The following is a 23,373-nucleotide window of genomic DNA, read 5'->3' on the forward strand; positions in this document are numbered from 1 at the left end:
AGCCGCGTCCTCGACCGCTCTGCCCCCTCCCCTCTGGCCTTCCCTCCTTCGGTCTGGGAATGGAAGTGCTTGGTGGAGGGGCCCCAAATCCGGCTTCCCGAGCCAGGGTTCCAGAGTGATTTAGGGACTAAGAAGGCACATGTCAGAGGAGAGAGGGAGGGAGGGAGGGAGAGAGACGGGGAAAACAGGGAGAAGGGAGATAGGAAATAGGCTTGATTGGGTAACTGGAAGCCAGGCCCGCCAACATCCTACATGCACCCACGATCTCTAAGGAGCCCGGAGCAGATGAAAATGACAAAGCCAGCCCCTGCCACATCCTCCCCAGAAGCACAGGTCTGATGTTAGCCTGGGCCCTATGGGATGTAGTGAAGCTGGGCTGGACCAGGAGGGAAGAAGATGGGGAAGCCCAGAGTGTAACAGAAACAGACTGACACTTGAGTTCCATCTGGTCAGCTCTGCCACTAAGGAGCCGTGTGACCTTCACTGAGGCCCTGCCTGACCCCGACCTCAGTTGGACTGCAGGCTCTGACCTTCTGTAGAATCAAGTCTCCGAGGGCCCCTCCTTCTAACCCTGCAAGACCTACCCTGGGCAGGAATCAGGATCTTCCCTGAGTTTGAGGAGAAACAGACTTTGAAGAGCACAAGAGAGCACCTGGGCATCCTCTGGCCTAGAGGAGGTGAGAGCGCTGCCAGCTTCTCTCCTCCGGGAAACAGCTCCCAGCCACAACCTCCCCTCTCCTCCGGCCCTGCCCTCCCCACCCAGGGGTTGAGGGCAGCAACTCCCAGCAGTCCAGGAGGCCTGGTCAAACTCAACCAGGGCCAGCTGAGCCACAAACCACAGCCCCCTTGAGAGCATACCTTCCTCTCAAATGTTTATTTAAAAAGCCTCCCAAGTACACTTATTCTCTACTCGCCCTCAGCAGCCCCACAGGCCTGGCTGGGCTGGACTCCAGGAACCTCTCTGGCTCCAGGGCCAGCAAGCGGGTATGAAAGTGAGAGTAGGGCCTGACCCTGCCACCTCCACCCCCAAGGTCCATCCCCCAAGGCCCCGGCTTACCCTCGGGTCAGGCCCTGTGTGGGCCAGAGGGGTGGAGCCCTGACAGGGGAGCCCGCCTGCGGTGACCCAGGGGACCTTCTAGGAGGGTCTGGGGCTATAAATAATGACTCCCTTTCTGTTTTTAAAATCTGGATTTAGGCTAAAAAGCCTGCTTCCTGGTCTTTGGGCTCAGAGCCACAACAGCTAAGTATACCTTGCTGTCTGTTTACTTCCCTCAAGAACCCAACTTGGCGTCTTCTGAGACCCAGCCACCTGCCTCTTTCTTACTCCGTATCTGGCCTCTCTAGAATCGGCCATCCCCCCCCCCCCACCCCCCAAACCTGGGTCAGCTCTGTCCCAGAAGGCCGGTCACCCCTGCCACTGCTCCCTTCCTCTTCACCAGCCGCAGGCCTGGCCCCACTCAACCTCGCAGACATCCGGGGAAGCCTTGCCAGATTTCACACGTAAAAATAAAGGGAGCTCGGTTAAAACTGAATTTCATGTAAATTTTTTTTTAGTATACTATGTCCCCATTCTCACACTTGGGACCTATTTATGCTAAAGTATGATTTGTTGTTTATCTGAAGTTACAATGAACTGGCCATCCTGTATTTTATCTGGAACCCTAATCTGGAAGAATAATGCAGCATTAAGAGAAGTTCAGCCTCTAAACCTATTCAGCTAAAAGGGCAACTAAGGCTGGATGGAAAGGCAGACGTGGTCACGGGAGCAGACAGGGCGTGAATTTAGGAGTCGGGCTGGGTTAGGATCACTAACGTGCAGCTCAAAATGGGGGCCTTGGAGCAAGAGACGTCTCGGGTCCCTCATCTGTCCAATGGAAGGAATCAGACCTGCCTCTGCAGAGCTGGTGAGAGGATCCACCGATACGAGGCCCGTCAAGTTTGCCTAGCACGTGCTGGGGCCGCGCGCAGGCACGGCCGTAGTGATCAGTGTTCTGACTTTACTTGGTTCTCTACCTACCAGGCCTCCAGACACGCTGGACGGCCGGTCCCTCGGGTCCCTGTGTAAGGCCAGTGCCTTAATCCTCTGCCAGCCTCCATATAAGCCCAGGACTGGCTGCTCCGGAAGCTGGTCCTTATCAACAGGCATTATTCTAATTATATCAGTACCTTCTATCCCACAGTGGGTCAAAAAAGATAATGATTAGTCAATTTTCACCACCCATATCGTGCCCTTCCTCTCTGCCAATCCTATGCTGAGGCCTTACATTCGGCCCTCACGACACCACAGTGAGATCTGTTATTATTGTACTGATTTTACAGTCCGTGAAACTGTGGCCCAGAGGGGCTTAGTCACTTGCCTGAGGACTCACAGCTTCGTGATGGCGCCAGGATTTGAATCCAGACTGGCCTGCCTAAAGCCTGTGCTCTTAAGTACTAGTGATATTATTCTCCCCCCCCTTCCCCTACCCCCACTCAGGACTCTTCTTTCTCACTCTTCAGGGATGACAACCATGCTTTGGTTTTCCTTGTAGGAAAACCAGAATCCTGCTCTGGAAGTGGGGGCAACAAAAAAAGAGAAGCGGGTCTCACATGTCCAGTGTGTGTGCGCCTTGCTGGGAGCATCCACACCCTTCCATGCACTGAGGGCATGTATGTGCCAGGCCCAGTACTCTGTGCGCTACGATATCATCTCACTGAATCCTAACAGCAACCCTTTGAAGTCGCTGTCCCCATGTTCTTGGCAGAGTAAACTGAGGTTTAGAGAGATTAAGCAAATTGATCAGTCACAAAGACAGCGAATGACAGAGCTAGGACCCAACCTATAGCGGTCCCCTTCCAGGGCTAGACTTTTAACCACCACTCCCTGCTTCTCCTGCAAGGATCTTCTCCTTGTTCACACCCTTCTAGGTATCCCAGGACCTGCCAACCCTCAGCTATTTCCTAACCTGGCTTTATATTCTGGAATGATGGGCTGTCTCAGATTGGCTGAAAGGTCCAGAGGAACCGTATAGGTTGAAAGCCAGTCTCAGGGCATGGTGCAGTGGGACGCACCCCAAACCCCAGGTCTCCTATCCCACACATGCTGGCACAACTTACCACTGGCAGAGGCCAAGATCATGGCTTGCAGCATCTCTGTGTCAAACTGGTTGTTGGGCCAGGTGCCGGTTTCATCGCCATTTTGGGATCTGCGGAGAGAGTGGGGTGGTGAACACAGTCTCCCAAGCTACCCAGCTCATGCCCCTCCTGTCCTCTCCCAGGGCTCCCAGATCTAGTGCCTCTCCCCAGCCCACGCCCAACACCTGTTCCCTCTCAGCAAGGTAGGAGGTAGCTCATACAATCCTTCAGAAGCCAGACTCCCATTTGCCAGTCCCCCAAACCAGCGTTCTACTGTTTCAGACACCATGGCCCTTCGAGGGAGAGGGCAGGATGCACTGCTGCTTGCCCCCCATGAGGGAGCCGTGGCTCACAGTGAGGGAGAGCAGACCCTCTCCCGAGGACAGTGAGGGTGGGAAATGGGAGAGAATGTGCCAGAACTAGAGAAACGTGTGAGAACGTAGGGGGAGAGGTGGGGGGGGGGGGGGGGCGCGGCCAGGAGATGCTGGAGCAGGGAGAGAGGTTTCTAAAACTCAACTCTGATCACTTCAGAGGCTCCCGGAGCCCTCAGGATAAAATCCGCAGGTACACAAGAACCAGCCGCTCCTATTTCACAAGAACACCCCCAACCATGCTCCCAAACACTCTATCATAAACCTTTTCTGAGGTCCTTTCCCTAATTCTGCAAACTCTCTCTTGCAGCACATCTTGGGCAGATACCACTCCCCAAAATGCAAGTTCCCTACCTCTGCCTTGGTAACACGAATAAAGTTTGCCAGAGGGGACCCCTAAGCCCACCCAGGCTGGGTCAGGCGCCTGCAGTGCGCACGCACCCATACTGTCTGCCCTAAGGCAGCTCTAGTCCCACTGTGACTGCCATCGTCCCCAACCCATCTGCTCCACCCCCAGACCCAGCTCCAGGGGCTCTGGGTGTGCCCGTTTCCTACTGAAGCACCTAGTTAAGACCCTGAGATGCTCTAAACATTGAGAAAAACATGAGGGGACTCCTAATTGTTAAAATACGGTAACCTGTAAAAGAACTCTAAGGAATGCGAGCCCAACTTGGATTTTTCCCATAGTAACTATTTCCATGCTTTGGGGGGAACTTTCAAGGATCGAATGATCTCCATTTTCGAGGGGAAGGGGAAGCAGTCTGACACACACAGTCAATTAGTTGACCTTTGCACTGTCTGAAACACTAAAGTTCCTCAGTAAATGTTCGCTGCCTGAATGAATGGGGGAAACCCTGCCGAGAAAGTTAGGTCACTATGAGGTAAGCAGGGTCTGGCAGCAGGGGAGGGGCTGCGGGGCAGGCCTTGAAGGCATGAAAGAGTGTGAGCGTGTGTGAGTGTGTGTGTGTGTGTGTGTGTGTGTGTGTGTGTGTGTGTGTGTGTGTGTTTTGTCACGGTGGCTGAGCACAGTCAAGAACTTCTTTACAATTTTTCCAGGCTCTGCCCCTGCTTATGGTTCCCCCAAACTGGAATCCCCATCCCCAGCCAGGTGGACTCAGTCTAAGGTTCAGCTCAGCCGCTGTGTGGTACCCTCTACGCTGTCACAGTAAGTGTAGAGTTAGGGCTGGAGGAGAACACAGGAATGTCATTTCTCCCTCCACAGAGCTGAGGATTTGGGGTTCCTTATTCAACCCACATTTATTGAGCAATTACTGTGTGCCAGACATGGGACTGGGTTTGTAGCCGTGAACATGACTACTGATATAGCCCAGCTTCACGGTGCTCCGTCTCCATGTGATAGTAAATAATGACACAATTATTGAATTGTAATTGTGACAAGTGCCATGGAGGCAGAGAGCACGGGTACAGGAGAGTCCTGACCTAGTTGGCATTAGGAAGCCAGTCAGTCCAGGCTTCCTCGAGGAAAAGACAGGGAGTTTAAATCTGAAGAAACTCTCCAGGTGATCTGCAGGAGAATGCCAGCCAAACAAATGTAGGAGGAGTGATAGAAAATCAACCCTTTCTAACGGCTGATGTAAAAACCGACTCAGGCAAGGACCATCAGTAAATACTAAAACACTAAAATCCGTGAAAGGTTGCTGCACAGTCTCAAATATCACCCACATATTATTAATCACCAATATTTAAAAATATCTTTGTAACAGAGAGATCTGGGGATACTGCGTTAACCCAGTGAACAAATCGAGCATCAGTGACAATGGACAAACTGACAGGAAATGATTCCCAGCGGAAAGTGCAATGTCACCCACGCAGTATTCTTAGCAGACTGTGTAACTTGATCTCACCATGAGAAAATCATCAGCAAATCCAGACTGTGGGACGTTTTGAAAGATAACTGGCCTGGACTCTTTAAAATATGTCTATGTCATAAAAAACAACCCTCCAGAAGGTAAGGAGGCTGTTTTAGATTAAAGGAGATGAAAGAGAGGTAACAAGCAAATGCAATTCATGCTCCCTGATTGAATTCTGGAGTTAAAAAAAAAAAATACAGATTAAAAGGACATTTGGGGAACGTTTATGAATATCTGCTAATGGACTGTGTATTATTGCATTAATGTTAAATTCTTCAAATGTGATCATGCTTTTGTGGTTATGTATGAGAATGTTATTGTTATCAGGAAAGAGATACTGAAGTATGTCAAAGGCTATGATGCCTGCAACTCTCAAGTGGTTCAGAAAAAAAAAGTGTGTGTATGTGTGCGCGCGCGCGTGCATGTTGAGAGAGAGGGAGACAGAAGAGAAAGTAAATGTGCAAAATATTAATGATCGATGAACCTAGGTTTAAAAGAGTACTTGGATGTCCATGGTTTCAAAGTAAAAGACTGCGGGGTAAAATTAAGTTAACTAGGAGAAGGGTAGTGTTGTGAGAGCTTTCCAAGCAGAGGGAACAATAAGCCCCCGCCTCTGAGGCTGGGAGGAGCCTAGCGAGTTCAAAGCACTCAGAGAAAAGCAGCGTGGTTGCCACAAGGTGCAGTGGTGTCAGGGCCTGGGGCTGCAGAGTGTACACTAAAGATTTTAGTCTCATCCTAAGAGCTCTGGGAAGCCGCTGAGGTATACAAAAGGGTGGTTGTCATGATCAGATTTAAGTATTTAAAGGTCATGTTTGCTGCTATGAGGAGACTGAGGGTTGGGGGCACCTCTGGGAGGACAGGAGCCCAGCGATGGCGCCTCAGCCACCTCTGTCTCCATGAAAATCCAGGAGTCTTTGCTTGCAGGTAGACTGGGCTCTCTCGGGGTCTGTCTGGGGGCGCAGGGCTGTGGCAGGTGGGCTCCAGCAGAGGTGAAGGGCCTAATGGGGACAGAGTGGGGAGAGCAGGTAGGGGGTGGGCAGCAGGGAGAAAAGCTTTGGGGCTGTGTGGTAAGACAACAGGGTCAGACACCAGGTTAGGAGGAGTGGCGGTGGGTAATGGTGTTGAGGGAATAAAGGTGAGTGCAAGGGTGGGCCTGGAACCATGATGGGTTGGGCTTAAAGGAGGATTCTTGGTAAATGATTGAAGGCTGGAGGCCAGGCACGTGGGCAGGAGATAAGTAGAGACAGAGACTTCTTTTTGAACCATCCACTGAAGGCTTCTTATTTTTGGGTGCTGGGCTGACTAAATTATATGTATATTGTCTATTTCAGCCTCAAAACTACCTGCAGATGAGTGTTATTATCCCTCTTCCCCAGCAGATGAAACCGGGGCTCAGAGAGGTTAAGATACTTTCCCAAAATGACACAGCTGACAACAGGCAGAACTACAACCTGTACCCACTATGTGCCAGTGCCCATGACAGGCCCTAGGATTTAAGAGATGATATGATTCTTGCCCTAAGAAGTTTGTACTCTGGTGTCCTGGGTGTGTGTGAGGGGCAGTCCCAGAGGCTGGGCTGTGGTAAAATGCTCCCTGCATCACGCTCAAAAAAGGAGAAATCTGGGAGAGTCACCCCTGACAATAGCCTGCATTTAACTGTGTTAAATCTAAATGCATGTGTATTTTTTTAATGTAGTAAAAGCATATCAGCATTTTAATATATATATTTTGGTCCATATGAGGGGCAATTATGTGATAATTAAATGACTTCTGAAGAACTTTCTACTAACATGGGGAAATTATGATATATAGCACAAAGAGTTAAAAAAAAAAAACAAACACCAGGCTAAAATACTGATGGGCAGTATGACCTCAATCACTACCAAAAATCCCCAAAAAACCCTAGTGAAAAATATACCACTTGACCGAGAATAGAATTTCTTGATATTCTGTGAACAAGTTCGACATCAATTTGTCCAGGTGAATCAGATTTTAAAAAGCAGCAGCAGCAGCAAAAGAAGAAAACAGCAGCTGCCTGTGCATGTTGTTTAACTGCACCAAGAAAAGAATTGGAAATACACATATGAAAATATTAAAAGAGCTTAAGACATGTGAGACATTCAACCAAATACAAAATGTGGACCTTAATTTGGATAAACATGCAAACAATTCAACAGAGAGAGAGAGAGATAATGGGGGAAATGTGAATATAGATTAAATATTTGATGTTAGTTTATTAATATTATTTATTACTATTAATTATTAGTTTATTAAGATTATTTTTAGTGCTTATGTGTAAAAAGTGATGAGATTATATGATGGCTGAGATTTACTTTAAAATAATTCAGTGGGGATTGACAGACACACACTACTATATATAAAATAGATAATAAGAACCTACTGTGTAGCACAGGGAACGCTACTCAATACTCTAATGACCTCTGTGGGGGACAGAATCTGAAAAAGAGTGGATATATGTGTATGTATAACTGACTCACTTCGCTGTACACCTGAAACTAACACAACATTGCAAATCAACTATACTCCAATGAAATTAATTTAAAAAATAAATAAAATTTTAAATTCGAAAAATAAAATAACTCAATGAGGGGGTGGAGACAGAAGTAAAACACGTTAGGGATTAAAGCTAGACAGGGAGGCCAGAGAGGCTCATTACACCCATCTCTCTACTTTTATACAGATTTGAAACTTTCCATATTAAAACTACCATGTGAGTGGTAGTTTCCCTGGGTTCTAAAATTACGAGTGCTTTTGCTTTTAAACTGTTTTCTCTATTTCTCATGTTTCTATAATGAGTATGGATTATTTTATAAGCAGAAAAAAGTAAGTTTCTATTCGCTTGTTGAATGACTGCACAAACTGAGGGAGAACAGGGATAGTGTCTCTTAGGAGAGACAGAATTGATGGGGAAGGAGAGTGCGGAGCCATCAAAGGAGAATAGTGTTGGGACCAGAGGAAGCCAAGTGGAGACCCTCCTTTGGGCAGAGGCTGCGAACAGCTGCAGGGTGGAGCCTGAGATACAGCCTGAGAAAGAGCTGGCTTGCTGGGCTCAGGGCTTGAGACAACAGCTGTTGGGATCAGAAGCCAAAAGGAGGACCTGAGCAGGGGTAGTGGTGGGGAGAAGGAGCACCTGGCAGGCAGGGACTTCAGAAGACCTCCTTTTGTCTAGGCAATGTGACACAGCGCTGGCTTGAACTTGAAGCAGATTGACTAAAGAACTCAACACTAGCCCTGCTCTGAACCTGGTGTGCCAGTAGCCAAGATGGGCCAGTGAAGCAGTGGGGAACCAGAGCCAGGGTTAGACTGAATGAGAGAAATCTCCCCTCTTCATCTTCTCACTCTCATTGACTCATCAGAATGACAGCAAAGCAAAACTCCATCATTCTGCTGGTCCTGAGAGGCCTCACCACAGGGCCTTTGCAAATGCTCTTCCCTCCCCCTGGGCTGCTCTTCCCTCTTTCCTTCAGCTGGTTAATTCACAACCTCATTTCCTTCTGGATGTCCTCCTTCTCCCTGACCTGGTTAAATCCCTATTTTATACTCTCACCACCAGGAATTGCTCTTCAGAGCACTTGGGATAACTGCAATCTTATCAATTTTTTGAGTAATTATTTGGTTAATATTTGTCTCCCACAACACACTGTAAACCGCCTGGGGCAGAGATTACGTCTATCTTATACCTAGAGCACCACCTATCCTACAGTAGGTGCTTACTAACTATTTACTGAATGAATGAAAGGGGGAAGTTAGAGTTGCCGGACTGGGCCCCTAACACTGATTTCATCTGGGCCCCTCTGCAGCTGAATCAGAAATGTTTGTTCCATCCCCCTCAAGTTAACTAAGGAAGGGGGAGCTCCTGCGCCTTCTCCTCCGTCTCCCAAGAGGGAGGCCACCACGTCTCTCATTTGATGAAAAGGGACTTGAGGCAGGGGCACATAAGAGTCAATTGGCCAATAAGGACCTACTGCATAGCACAGGGAACTTTTCTCAATACTCTAATGACCTGTATGGGAAAAGAATCTAAAAAAGAGTGGATATATTAGTAAGTGTAGCTGATTCACTTTGCAATGCACCTGAAACTAACACAATACTGTAAATCAACTATACGCCAATAAAAATTAGTTTTTTAAAAAAAGAGTCAATCGGTGGGCCTCCCAAGTTCAGCAGTGAATTCTGCTTCAAGGCCAGTATATTGCCTGGGGTGGCTGTGGGTAAAGGGAACACGAATTGCTCTGTACTTCTCATCACCTCAGCTCAAATGTCACTTCCTCCTGGAGGTCTTCTCTATCCCTCTCCTCCATTACACTCACATGACCCTCCTCCCGGAACTTGCTACGATTTGTAACTAGAAATTTTTTTAGTGTGATTTGTTGTCAATTTTCTGTCTTCCCTGCTGGCATGGAAGCCTGTGAGTACAAAGATCACGCCTGCTTGTTCACTCTTCTAGGCCAGTGTTTAGCACAGGGCCTGGCTCACAGCGTATGCTCAATAAACACTTGTTGAACGAATACATGAGTGACCTAACGGATAGCCTGTGGGAAGGCTGGCGAGACCCGCGGGGAGAAAGGAGAGAGCTGGGGTCAAGGGAGAGGCAAGGGCAGTCCAAGCCACCTGGTTCGCTTGCCTTCCAGGGGCCTGCTGGGAACTAACCGCCTTGAGGCCTTGATACCAGAGGCAGGACTCACACGCCCGCGAGCTGGAGCCTCCACCATACACCAAGGTGTCCTGGGTTCTTGTGGCAGTGAGGGCTCAGCACCTGCAGCACCCGGGAAAACGTGCGCAGCAAATGTCCAGCCAGCGAGGGGATGGGGAAGGCAGCCCAAGCTCTGCCCTCCCTCCGTCTCCTGGGCTTCTGGCACTCCGCCAGGCTCCCGACTCCTAACAGGGAGGCCGGGCCCACAGCCGACCCCACTCCCCTCAGACCAACTGCCGAAGCTCTTCCCCAACTCCACTCCCCCCCACCTCCCACCACCCGCCCCAGGGGGTTCCTGTCTTAGCAGGAATTCACACCAGATTGATCTGAGCAGCCGGAGCCGCCTGAATGGGAGGGTGTATGGTAGAAAGCAGAGATCAAAGGCTCTGTGTGTGAGGGGCAGAGAGGGAGAGAGTGGGGGGTGGGGTACGGGCATGTGTGTGCTGGCTTGCCCACAAGTTTTAAGAAATGAGAAACAGAGAGAGGGGCACAGAGTAGAAGACCGGATGACGGAGAGACAGAGAGAGATAAAGAGCAACAGAGAAAGGCTCGGTAAGGCAAAAAGAGACAGACAAGAGACTTAGTTAGAGAGAGATCCAGAGAGAGAGACAGACAGACAGAGAAGACACAGAGAGGCTGAGAACAGACAAGAAAGCAGAAAGAGCGAGAGACAGAGAAAGAGACTGGAGGCCGAAGAACACCAGGACACTAGGAAATAATGCAAGGAGAGACAGAAGAGAGGTCAAGGACAGGGAGGCAGAGACAGAGAGAAAAGGAGAAACAGAGACTGAGACTAAGAGGAGTCACATTTATTCATTGATTCCACATTTATTGAGCACCTAGCCATAGCAGGCGCAGCGAGAGGCACAGATCAGTGCAAGTAGACACAAATGGCAGGGACCGAGATACAGCAATAAAGACAGAAACTAAGATCCGAACGAGAAAGGGAGAGGCGGAGACTGCAAACTAACATAGAGACTGAGCTGAGGATGGTAAGAGAGAGTGTCAGAGACAAAGGGCCTGCAGGCAGAGAAAGTGGGACTGGGGGGCCTGCACCACCTGCCCCGTCCAGGGCAGCTCTCCTTCCTCAGCCCCACCTCCAGCTGCCTGACCTCCCTCCCCTCAGCCTCCGCTCTTTCCTGCAGGCTCTGGAGGGGAGGCTCTGACTGCTGACAGCTCCTCCTCTCCTCCTCCAGTCCCAGGTTCCTCTGCCTGAACCCCAGTCAGGATGGAGGCCAGCCAAATCTGGAGCAGGGGGCCGGAGCCGGTAGATAGGTATATAAAGCTTCCTCTCCACCCAGAGACCACGTTAAGACCATCCTTTGCTCCCACAGAGCCCCCAAGATGCCGGAAAAGGTTTGTGTGGCAGGGCAAAGGGAAGGGATGAGTGTGTGAATTGCGTTTCCAAAATAGCCACAGTAGGAGCCTCTTCCTTCTGGGGTTTGTGTACCAGCCCCCAGCACACCAAAACCTCCCTGAAACCTGGAACTGAGGGAGGAAGCCATTTGTAGCAAATGCTGAGCCCTCCCTCATTCTCCTCCCACGTCATCACTGAGAAAATGCCGCAGAGAAGAGGGTGGGCTGGAGAGGCAGTCACCTACCCGCTGGTGCCAGGTCTCTGGGCCTGAGAGAAACGCCAGTCCGTGTTGGGCGGGGCTTGCTGTGGAGAAAACAGAGGGAAAGGGGCTGAGTACCCAAATGGGGTAAGATGAGGGCAGGGTAGGCTCATCTTCAAAGACAAAACATACCTCAGGTCTCAGAGGTCTGAGGTACCGGAGACGACGAGATACAATAACATTGATCTGACCACAGTGAGCCAACCCAGATTCCTTTCTTAAGGAAACGCCTCCTCCCTCCCTGCCCCCAGACTCCGAACTTCTGAGCAGAGATTCAAGGGCTGAAAGCGTCTTCTGTGGAGCCGGGGGTGGGGGGTGGGGCAACGAAAGCCCCCAAAAGTGGCAGAGAAGGCTTTTAGATGCGAATTCCACCAGCCCTAGAAAGCATTTCATTCAGCTCCTCGGCTGGGGACAAAGCACCCTCTGCGGCAAGATGGCTGCTGCTCTCGGTAACCCTTTTCATGCCAGGCTGTGCCTCTGCACATCCAGAGGGACACCTCCTTCAGACCCTTGGCTCTCACAGATCCCTTCCCACAGCTAAACACATTATTAATTTAGGAGTCATGCCAGACTGGGCCTTTGCAGGGCATCCAGGCCCCAGGACACCTCTCACCCCCCAGAACTCTGTGCCAGACAATGGCTGCGACTAAAGAGGAGAGAACAAGGCTGCTCTGTCTGGGACAGAGAGAACTGCTGGGATGGAGCCCAGCGGAGATCAAGCTCCCACAGCCTCCAAGTAGAGCCAACTCAATCTCCAGGGCTCCCAAGGGGCAGATCTGTAGCTGTCTCCCAGCTGAATGAAGGTGTGGGACTCTAGCCAGCCACTTCACTTCCAAGTCCCTCCCAGTCTTTCCAGAGGGTGTGTTATCCCATCACACACTCATGGAGCACTTCTAGAGCCATTTCCTCTCCATTCTGGGGTGCTTTGGTAATTAATTCTCACGTTAGCTCCCAGAAGCAGAGACCGAGTTGTAAGCATCTCTAATTACACTGGGGAGAAGGAAGGCCCAGGGCTGCCAAATGATTCACTCTGAGTCTCACAGGTGGCACTGATTTGAGCAGAACCCAGACACTTAGCATCCCAGGTACAACAGGAGTCACCAGCACCATTCTGGAGCTGCCGTTACTGTATTCTTAGACACAGCAGAATCTACGTGGAGATGCAGGAACCATGACAGATTGGAGGACAGGAGCTAGGCAAACTCACGATCTACATAAGGACAGTGGGTCCAAGTTTGTTCAGTTAGGGCTGCTCAAAGGTAAGGAGCCCCAGTAGAATTTTCTCCACCAGTAAGGCTCTAAAAGGGAAATAATGCCCACCTTTGCCTCATCCCAGCAGATGCAAACCATCCCTCCTGTCCTCCAGTTTTAAAGTACCAAGTAATTGAAAGTACAAATTCTGGAGTTGGACAGACCTAGATTAGATCTTTTTCTATCACTTATCCTGTGAACTTCAGCAAGTCACTTGACCTCTGGAACTCAGTTACAAGAGGGGGGATGCTAGTACCTACCCAACAGCAGCGTGGGGAGGAGCAAAGCTGTCGCGGTTCGCAGAGGAAGCATGTAGCAAGGCTTTCTCAGACAGCTGTCAGAATCACATGGGGCTGTTGTTCCAAAATATAATTCTGACTCAGTAGGGGCAGGGTGGGGTATAGACATATTTTGAATAAAAAAAGCGTCTCAGTTATGGAAACTTGTGCTGTTTACCATTATAGTTTCCCCATACATGAGAGCACCCTACTGGCTTCTGGCAGAGGCCATGGTTTTCCAACAGCCGGGGAAGGAAAGACTTGACAGAGTCTCAGATACCTTGGTCAGCCCTGGTCCTAGATCGCTGGGCTCACTGTGGTCACGAGGGGGCCAAAAGCCTATGTCCTAGCGTCCAGAGGCCAGGGGCTCCAGGCTCGCACTTTCCGCCAGAGAAAGGGTTGGTGTTGCCACCAAGGGCCCAGGCGGCCTGTCCTACAGAGGCCTGTGCACTCGTCCCAGGCCAGGTCCCTGCTGCCCCTTGGGCCACAGGGCAGCTCAGCCGGCCCGAGCAAGACTTCTGGGCTGGAGGCACCGCCGGCCTCCGCTCAGAGCTCAGGGCCCGGCGGGACCCGCCAGCCCGCCCTGCGCCTAGAGCGCCCAGAGTGGCTGCGACGCGGGCGACTCAGGCCCGCCAGGAGGCGACCGATCCAGGCCCCGGGCGCCTGGGGAAGGGAGGAGGTTCTAGAGTCATTGTGTCGCAGGCCGGTGTGGCCACAACCTGGGATCTCCCTCGGGCGCGCTCAGTCAGCACCTCTGAGGCGAGCAGCAGGGTGGGAGGGAAGCTGTGAGCGGGCCAGGACAGCCCGTGCCTGTGCACCTGGCAGCGAGTGGCTGGCAGTAAAAGGCAGTGTACTTGGAAGGCCAAGTGCAAGGGGTGTGTGTGCGCACAGGTGAGGTGCCACGAGCCCGTGCACTGTGCATAGCCCTTGGGGGGCCCTCAGGGCGCGCTTCTGCCCTGTCCAGAGACACACTGGTTTGATGTGGAAATAAAGAGGGTTATGGGTAACAGCAAAGTTGCAGGTCAAGGGAGTGGGGAGAAACCTAAGAAGAAACCTCAAGACCAGTGGAGCCTGCCCGCACCGGAGCCTAGGAGGCTGGCTGCAGGCATGGATCTGTGACCACCTCCACCCGGACCCTGGACCTGGAGGAAGTCGTCAGCATGACCGCCAGACCCCAGGCTCTTCTGACTGTGGGGTTGGTCCTTTCCTCTCTCCCCCTCGCCTACAGTCACCATCACCTCCCCAGGGCTCAGAGCCCCATCCCTGCCTCGGCCACACCTCTGGTTCCGCACAATCCATCCAAACAGTCCCGACGTTCGGGCCTAGCCTGCACCAGGGGAGCAGAGGCCAAGTTCAAAGTCCCTGATGTGGCTGGGTGGCTTCTCCACTGCTGCCCCAAGGGGTCCTGCCAAGCCCCTCACCTGGCTCCACTCCCGCAGCGTATTAGAGCGGGACCGGAAGGTGTCAGGCTCCTGCGCCAGAGCTGAGGGCTGCTGGACGCTGAGGGGCCTTAGAAAAGTGAAGTCACTGCCATCCGAGGCTGGTGAAAAGCACGTCCTGTAGCAATGGCTGTGCGAGTCTGTGGGCCGCAGCGTCACCTCCATGTACTTGAGCGTGCCGTCTGAGCTCACCTGCAGGTTGGGGCTGGACTGCTTATAGAACCCCCGGGAGGGCGAGGCCTGGCGCCCGCAGCACTGACCTCCACCCCCGTCCCCATCTGCGTGTCCCCGAAGGCACTTAGCTGACAGAAAGGTGAAGGTGACTAAGGATAAGAGACTGACGGCGGCAAGAGCCACAATGAGGTAAAGGGTAAGGTCTGAACGCTCAGGAGGGTTTGTGAGGAAGTCACTGGATTTGGGCATCTCCTCAGGAGCCTCATCCTCCAGAACCAGCAGCACTGTGGCTGTGGAGGAGAGTGAAGGGTCACCATTGTCCCTCACCAGGACCACCACCTGCTGGGTGTCAGAGTCATCCTCCTGCAAGGCCCGGGCTGTTCGCACCTCACCAGTGTGTGCAGACACCAGGAACAGTCCTGGGGCTGTGGACTGTGGCAACAGTGAATAGGAGAGCCACGCATTGTGGCCTGCATCAGCATCTACAGCTGTCACCTTGGTGACCAAGGAGCCAGGAGGGGCAGAGCGAGGGAGACGCTGGGGGACTGAGAGTTCCCGGCCTGGTCTGGGGTGTAGCACGGCTGGGGCATTATCATTCTGGTCCAGGACAAACACATGGAGAGATGTGTTGGCATGCAATGGGGGAGAGCCAGAGTCTCGAACGCCCACCACAATCTGCAGCATCTGCAGCAATTCGTAGTCAAAAGTACGCTGGGCAAAGACCCGCCCATCCTCAGCGTTGACATACACAAAGGAGGAGGCTGGGGCTCCCTGAATCTGATTCCCTACAATGAAGTAGGTGAGACGAGCATTATCCCCCGTGTCTGGATCAGAGGCAGCCACGGTGCAGAGAAGGGAGCCTGGAGGCCGGTTTTCTGGGATGTAAGCAGTGTAGAGCTGCTGGGTGAAGTAGGGTGCGTTGTCGTTTACATCTGAAATGTTGAGCCTGATGGTGAGATGTGCGTGCAAGGGAGGCAAGCCCGCATCGCGGGCCAGCAGCTCAATGATATAGTGGGATGTGGCCTCACGGTCCAAAGGCTGGCTGGTTAGCAGTGAATAGTGGTTCTCAAAAGGCTTAATCTGAAATGGCAGTTCCGGAGAAATAGCAAGGCTCACTTCACCATTTCTCCCTGAGTCTCGGTCCCGCACGTTAAATAATCCCACTACTGTGCCCACTGGTGTACTCTCCAGGACAGGGTTGGCCAAAGAGGCCAATAGCACCTCTGGGGCATTGTCATTGGCATCCCCCACATCCACTTGAATCACACAGTGGCCTTCCATGGCTGGCTGTCCCTGGTCACGGGCTCTTGCATGAATTTCATAGAAACTTGACTCCTCAAAGTCTATGGGACCCAACACATGGATTGCTCCACTGCTAGGGTCTAGGCCAAAGAGATTCCGCACTGCCTCAGATGTATGGTCTCCAAAAGAATAGTCTAGTTGGCCATTGGTGCCCTCATCTGGATCAGTGGCATTGAGGCGGAGCAGCAGCGTACCCACAGGTGCATTCTCTGGAAGTCCCACACGTAGAACCGAGGACTGGAAGGCTGGAGCATTATCATTGATGTCCAGCACAGTGATGGAGATAAGGGTGGTCCCTGAGCGGGGTGGGATACCCCCATCCACAGCAGTGAGCACCAGCTGATGTCTTGCCTGGGCTTCACGGTCCAGCTGCTGCTCTAGCACCAGCTCTGGGAACAGCTTCCCATCTTTTAGGGTCTTCACATTCAGAGAGAAGTGGCTGCTGGGGCTTAGAGTATAGAAGCTCACAGTATTGGTGCCCACATCTGGGTCCTGGGCACTATCCAGTGGGAACCGTGCCCCAAGGGCAGCTGATTCTGAGATGCGTATCTCTCGCTCAGGGGTGGCAAAGCTAGGAGAGTTGTCATTGAGATCCAGGATTTCTACCTCTACACGGATTAGTTCCAGCGGGTGTTCGGTCACCACCTGTACTGGCAGCAGACAGCTGGTACTGGTTCCACACAGGCTCTCTCGGTCAATTTTCTGATTCACTGCCAGAGCACCACTCATCAAGCTTAGGGAAAAATAGTGCCCATTCTCCTCAGAGCCCAACCGCAGCCGGCGACTCAACAGATCTGTCACCTTTAAGCCTAGATCCAGAGCAACGTTCCCCACCAGCGTCCCCGGCTCAGACTCCTCCACCACTGAGTAACGAAGCTGCCCAGACACCCAGCCCCAGCAGCACAAGGACAACATGCACAGCACTTGCCATTTCCCAGCGAGCTGTGGGGGTGTCTTGGGCCCCATGACCCAGAAGTCCCTTCCTGGACACTGACTCTGTGCTGTTCTGTCTCCAAGGTAGACCCAGGGCTTGGAATGTAGCAGCTGAAATCTCTTATGTCTCCTTCCAGCCTCTTAAAAACTGCTCCGAGGTTTGTCTGCCTGCAGCAGTTCTTCTTAGTCACCAAATGGCGGGGGTGGGTTGGGGGGGAGGGGAATTGAATCTGAGTGGAGCTGGGGAGCTGGGGGAGGAGAGGCGGGCAGGAGGAGCAGATCCCCCACCTCGGCTCTGAGTCTGATTGGCCCAAAAGTCTGTCTGCTCTCAACCAATTATAAAGTCTCCTCAGTCCTGAAAACCTTAGGAACAGGCGCTGCAAATCTGTGTCATGGAAAACTCCTACCTCCCCACTCATTTCATGCTGCAGGTTGATTCAGTCCCCTTGGCAGCAAAGTTTGACAGCTCAGATGGTGCTCAACAGGGAAGACAAAGTGGTACAAAACTTCTCAGTGTTCTGTCCCAGCAACTTCCTGCATGACTTTAGAAGCTCCCACTACTTTGCTTGAACCAACAAAATTTTGTCCTTCTCGGGGAGGCAAAGCCCATGTGTTACCCCCTCCCTACCCCATCCTGCCAAACACTGCCAAGGTGAGAGAAAAGATGTTAGGACCCTTTAGAGTCTTGCCCAGGTGCTCCGGCAGGACTTTGAGGAATCTCAGTGTCAACTGATGGCTATAAGGATTCCATTTTTCTGAGATCCCAGACTTGAGCTATGGAATGGGGATCACAGCTTGTGGTGGGGGAACAGTTCTAGGACTGATCCAGGTCACCCAAGGAAGCTGACTGCAGTCTAGGCAGGGCCTCTAGACTTTAAGATTTCATCAATTCAGAAGAAACTACTTAAGACTCCCAGAGTGCCTGTCTCTATGAATTCCTCAGCAGTAAAACAGATTTTGATATTTAGTGATTTCACTTACTCCTTTTTCCCCCACAAAGAGGTAATGTTCCCCTGCCCCAATCTATGCATCAGGCTGAAATCTCAGTGGGGACTTGATCGGGAGTCCTGAAGATTTGGACAAAAGCTTCCTGTTTCTACCTTGATGCCACTCTCCTCCCTTGGCTCGTTCCTCTTTTTGCTCTCTGCTGTGTTTCAAGCAGAGAGTCCCTTTCACAGTGGATTAGCGAGTAGATGATACTGTGGTGCAAAGATATTAGCTCCCCTTAACCTAGGGCTAAGGTATTCCAGACCCTGGCCCCCTCATTCAGGAAGAGTAGAGAAAGCAGTCACCTGGGTTTAGGTTGTGCACAAGAGCCTTCCATATGCTCCACATTCCAGTAGCGTGTTTCCACGATACCCTGGCTCTTGATCACTTACTTTCATTTCTTACTCTCAGATAAGGGCATAACCCACCTCAAGTACTGATCTGTGAAAACTCCCTGGTTAATTCTCAAAACACTTCTAAGGCATAGCATCTACCACATAGTTACCACTCACAGAAGTGGTGACATCACAACAGGCTCTTACAGAGAGACCAATGCTCTCTGGGACATGGCCCAGCCACATGCCTGCATCAGAATAACCCTCAAGCATTGGCTGAGCCTGCAAAGGTCTCACCTCTAGCCCATAGAGAAGATCAGAGGGTGGGCAGCTGGGGCGAACAGGTTCCCCTGCCATAGGTGCACTGGGTGACTTCACCATCAGGAAGCTATCGCTCCGAGTGGGTGCAGAAGCCAAGGGTGTACAGCCATGAGAGTGGCCGCCCACATCAACAAACTTGATAGGATCATCCGACCCTAGCTGGATTCGGAGGATCCCATTGGAAGGAGGAAGCCCCTCCCTCCTTCGAGATCGGGTGAGACAGGCACAAGTGCCAGCAGGAAAGCAGGTCACTCCACAGGCAGCCCCACGCAGGCACTTCGAGATTAGTGCCACAAATGAGCCAAAGGAGACAAAGCAAATTGCCACCAGAGATACAGCCAAGTAGAGGGTCAAGCGGGATTCTCCTTCCCTTGGAGCGGAAGATTCTCGAAGATCAGGGACAACTGGATGAGTGTCTTCTTCCAAGGACACCAGGAGAGTCACGGAGGTAGAGAGTGGTGGGCTACCACTATCCTTTACCACAATGACCAGCTTCTGCGGAGGGAGATCAGCCGGGATGGGAACAGCTGTCCGCACCTCCCCAGCATAGCGGGAGACTGCAAACAGGCTGGGATCTGGGGCCTCCAGGAGCTGATATGAAACCCAAGCATTGTAACCTGAATCCAAGTCCACAGCGGTCACCTTTGTCACTAGGTGCCCAGCACCAACTGATGGAGGCAGTGCTTGGGGACACAAGGAACCAGGTCGGGCTCTAGGGCGGAGCACAGCTGGGGCATTGTCATTGAGGTCCAGGACAAATAGGCGAACTGTCACCGTGCTACTAAGGGGCGGGTTGCCCCGATCCCGGGCCTGCACTTCAAACTGTAGCGTCTGTGTTTGCTCATAGTCAAAGGATCGAGTAGCATGAACAGCTCCCGTCTGGGGGTTCAGAGAGATGAAGGAGGAAGCTGACACATCTCGATTTCTGGGTTCTAGGAGAGAGTAGGAGATAAGTGCATTCAAGCCAGAGTCCGGATCAGAGGCTGCAAGGGAGCAAAGCAGGTCCCCTGGGCGGTTGTTCTCTGGAACAAATACCTCATGTGACCTCTGGAAGAAAGAGGGTGGGTTATCATTCACATCTGAAATATTGAGGAAAATGGTCCTGTGGGTACTCAGAGGAGGGCTCCCAGCATCAGAGGCAGTGACCATGATATCATAGCTGGATTTGGCCTCTCGGTCCAAGGGCCCAGCAGTCACCAGGGAGAACTGGTTCCTGAAGGCAGACTTGAGGGCAAAGGGCAAATGGTCAGGAATGCGCAGACTCACATCTCCATTTGAACCTGAGTCAGGGTCCTGCACACTGATGAGTGCCACCACAGTGCCAGATTCTGCACTCTCGGGGAGAGTCCCAAGCTCTGAGGTCACTGTGATGTGGGGGGCATTGTCATTTACATCCAGGAGATCCACCCGAAGGCTGCAATGTTGCTCCATGGCTGGAGAACCCCCATCTCGAGCCCGAATATCAAATTCGTAGTAATTCTCGCTCTCAAAGTCTAGGGGCCCCTGAAGGGTAAGCTTTCCATTAGTGGGGTGCAGGCTAAAGAGGTTTCTCACACGATCAGGGGTGTGACCACTGAAAGAAAAGGTGACGTTACCACTGGGACCCAGGTCTGGGTCAGAGGCATTGAGCTGGATGAGCAGCATGCCGGCTGGTGCGCTCTCCAAAACACTAATCCTGTAGCTGGATTGCTGGAAGGCTGGGGCGTTGTCGTTCACGTCCAGTACTGACACCCGGAGCTCTGCTGTGCCAGATCTCGGGGGGTTCCCTCCATCCACAGCAGTCAGCACTAGGCGGTAGTCTGATTGCTTTTCCCGATCCAAAGGCTTCTCCAGCAGCAGCTCTGGGACCAGGCTGCCGTCGCTGCGCTTCTTGACATCCAGTGCAAAGTGTTCATTGGAGCTTAGTCTATAGCTGCTGATGGAGTTGCTCCCCACATCTGCATCCTGAGCCTTTTCCAAGGGGAAACGCTGTCCTGGAGGAGCTGCCTCCCCAATTTCCAAGTCCAGCTGCTGCCGAGGAAATCGGGGGGCGTGATCATTCACATCCACGATTTCTACCTCTGCTCGGTACATTTCCAAAGGCCCTTCTGTTACAAACTCCAGGGGCACGATGCAGCTGGCACTGAGCCCACACAGTGCCTCTCGATCGATTGGATTCTTGATGAGCAGGGCACCGCTGTCCAAATCCACACGGAAGTGTCTTTGGTTCATCTCTCCAGCAACCTGCAGCCTGCGAGCTGCCAAGTTCTCTGTATCCAGCAGGAAATCTTGGGCGACATTCCCTACAAAAGTCCCTTCCTGTGACTCCTCTGGGACCGGGTATCGAATCTGCCCACAAACATAACCCAGGTGGCAAAAAAGGAACAAAAGGGTAGCCCCCCGGCAGATTTCTACCCAGCTTCTCACCTTGCAGAGCATTGCTGCCGCCCGCTAGCTCTCTATCTGGTCCTGAGAAGCCGAAGAAGCCGACCCGCCCCAAACGGCCACAGCAGCTGGAGACACCTATCTCCCTTTCCCCGCGCCAGCTCTGGCGCGGCTGGGCCGGCGCCGCAAGGGTTACGCGCCGTTTTTTTGCTGGTGGCGGGGTAGATTTGTCTGCCTTCCACCACCCGATTGGCAGACAGCGGCTCATGGGCTCAGCCAATAGGCTAAGCAGAGAATGTCCCAATAGCAGCAGGGTTAATGCGTCGCAGCATTGGAAAAAGAAGAAAAAAACAAAAACCAAAAACCCCACCTATCTTTTCGCCTTCCTCCCACTCAACAGCATTTCCCACCCTATGGGTTATTACCTCTATGGAGAGGCAGACAACATATACGTATTTTTCCCCTAACACACCAATCACCACCCCACCCCGCCCCTTTACGGCGGGGGAAAACAGCGACAGTCGGAGCCCTAGCAACCTGCAGCCCAGAGTAGCCATTGAGACAGGTCACTTTGTTCAAGCCAATGTTGTCATCCACCAAGATTCTAAATGAGTAGCTTCTGTCTCAGTCTGATTGTATTACAGCAACAGCTAATTAGAGGCACTGCCTTATACTGAAAACTCTGCCCCTCTGCAGATTATTCAGAAACATATCCATCTCTTTGCAGAAAAGGCTTACACATTAATGTAGCCTATTAAATTTATGCAGTACACATTTTTGTTGTAACAGAAGGCGCAGCAGAAACCAAACCTCTCTTATTCAGATACTCACTGGTGGTATACTAAATTGCCATTGATTTCAAGGACAGTATGGAAGGAGATGAAGGAGAGGGGAGAAAGCCAGGAGAGGGAGATGTTCCAAATCAGTAAAGAATCAGTTTGTCTGGGAGAGGCTAAGAACTACGTCTCATTACCTGGCAGAATGCTAATGTTCACAGATTTTATAGCTTTCTTGAATGATTGAGATCAGCTACCAATAGCACAGTGCCCACAAATCTCCTTTATTTGACACCATGATATGCTTGCTATGTTGTTAATTACCAACAGTGACTGTTTCAAAAGAACAAATATTTCAGGTAGCCCTAGGGGGCCTTTTGGCAAGGGAAACTTGATCTCACCACACTCCCACCCTGATCCAGACCCTCCCTGGAGCCTGGCTACCACCTTGCACAAATGCAGAAACACCGTTCAATTCACACTGTAGTTCCCTGCAAACTGTAATTCGAATCACAAACACACCAGAGCACAAAGAAAAATCCAGCCTGATTTGGACATGAGATTGGCTTAAATTCAACTGAATCCTCACCTAGGCTGCCAAAACCAGTGGCAAAACCTGAAGTTATCCTCCCCAGGTGTTTTCTCAAGCCCTTGATCCTCAAGGATATCCTTTTGATGGTGAGGCCAGCAACCAACATTCTGGTCTCAAAGGGAGGTATCTGCTTCCTGTGTTCTTTTACTCCCAAACACCTAAACCTTCTCCCATGGGAATGATGGAGATATAAATCAACCTGACCTGTCAGGTATTTATGCCAGGATTTACTACCTAAGTAGAATGACACCATTGGCCACCCAAGCTGGGTCAGTCACAATGGGAAGGAGTAAGGAGGGTCATCCTTGATTCATTCCTCTCCCTCAATTCCTTTATCTCGTCAGTGAGTAAGTGCTGATAATTTCACAATAGTTACCTCCCTCCATCTATACGGTCACTGTGTGGTTCAAGCATTTATCAATCTTCTCAAATATTATAATAGCCTTCTAAGTGTTTTTTTCTTTGTTTCCAGTCCCAATATCCCCAATCCATTTCACTTATGGCTGCCAGAATAATCTCTCCAAAACAAAAAACCCTGATGACATCATATTTATGTCAGTTTAAAATTCTGCAATTCTGCAAAACTCTGCAATGGATACAGAATAAAACAAAAACTCCTTGGCATGGCCTAAAGGTAACTCAAGATTTAACTCCTGCCTACTTGCTTCACTTTATCTACTGCAAAGATTGTTTTATAAACACACTTTAAGGTTTGGCAATTATGAAAAATCATAATCCTTCTGCATGCAATTTCTCACAAGGGTCCCTCTCTACGTCCTTTTCCCCTTTATTATTTGACAAATTACTACTCAACCTTTTCTCAGATCAAGCGTCACCACCTCTGTGAAGTCTTCCTGATTTCCCCAGGCTGACTTTCCTTTGCTCTCATTGCTTCTTGTATTATACAGATCTCCATTATTATTTTTGTGGGTGTG

The 23,373-nt window shown here is 51.2% G+C and overlaps 2 protein-coding genes across 24 annotated transcripts in view; both read right to left on the reverse strand.

The window, feature by feature from the left end:
* LOC130852001 (protocadherin gamma-C5) overlaps positions 1-23,373 on the reverse strand; it is a 182,605-nt gene that overhangs the window by 3,852 nt on the left and 155,380 nt on the right. For 21 of the 23 annotated variants that reach the window (XM_057732723.1, XM_057732660.1, XM_057732807.1 and 18 more), the window contains exons 2-3: positions 11,672-11,730; positions 3,097-3,185 (exon numbers count right to left, since the gene is read on the reverse strand). In XM_057732723.1, coding sequence (XP_057588706.1) covers positions 3,097-3,185; positions 11,672-11,730 — 148 coding nt within the window. Of the gene's footprint in view, positions 1-3,096; positions 3,186-11,671; positions 11,731-11,818; positions 12,483-14,636; positions 18,410-23,373 lie in introns of those variants that run through there. The other 2 variants (XM_057732653.1, XM_057732799.1) reach the window with 2 other exon arrangements.
* On the reverse strand, positions 18,527-21,761 carry PCDHGC4 (protocadherin gamma subfamily C, 4). Its single transcript, XM_057745906.1, has one exon. The coding sequence runs from the start codon at positions 21,122-21,124 to the stop codon at positions 18,527-18,529; it is 2,598 nt and encodes an 865-aa protein (XP_057601889.1). The 5' UTR covers positions 21,125-21,761.

Source organism: Hippopotamus amphibius, chromosome 1 (genome assembly GCF_030028045.1).
Source record: "Hippopotamus amphibius kiboko isolate mHipAmp2 chromosome 1, mHipAmp2.hap2, whole genome shotgun sequence".
In the NCBI taxonomy this organism is placed as follows: Eukaryota; Metazoa; Chordata; class Mammalia; order Artiodactyla; family Hippopotamidae; genus Hippopotamus; species Hippopotamus amphibius.

Excerpts from the sequence above, each read along its gene's own strand:
- PCDHGC4 (XM_057745906.1), bottom strand. The coding sequence starts at position 21,124 with ATGCTCTGCAAGGTGAGAAGCTGGGTAGAAATCTGCCGGGGGGCTACC.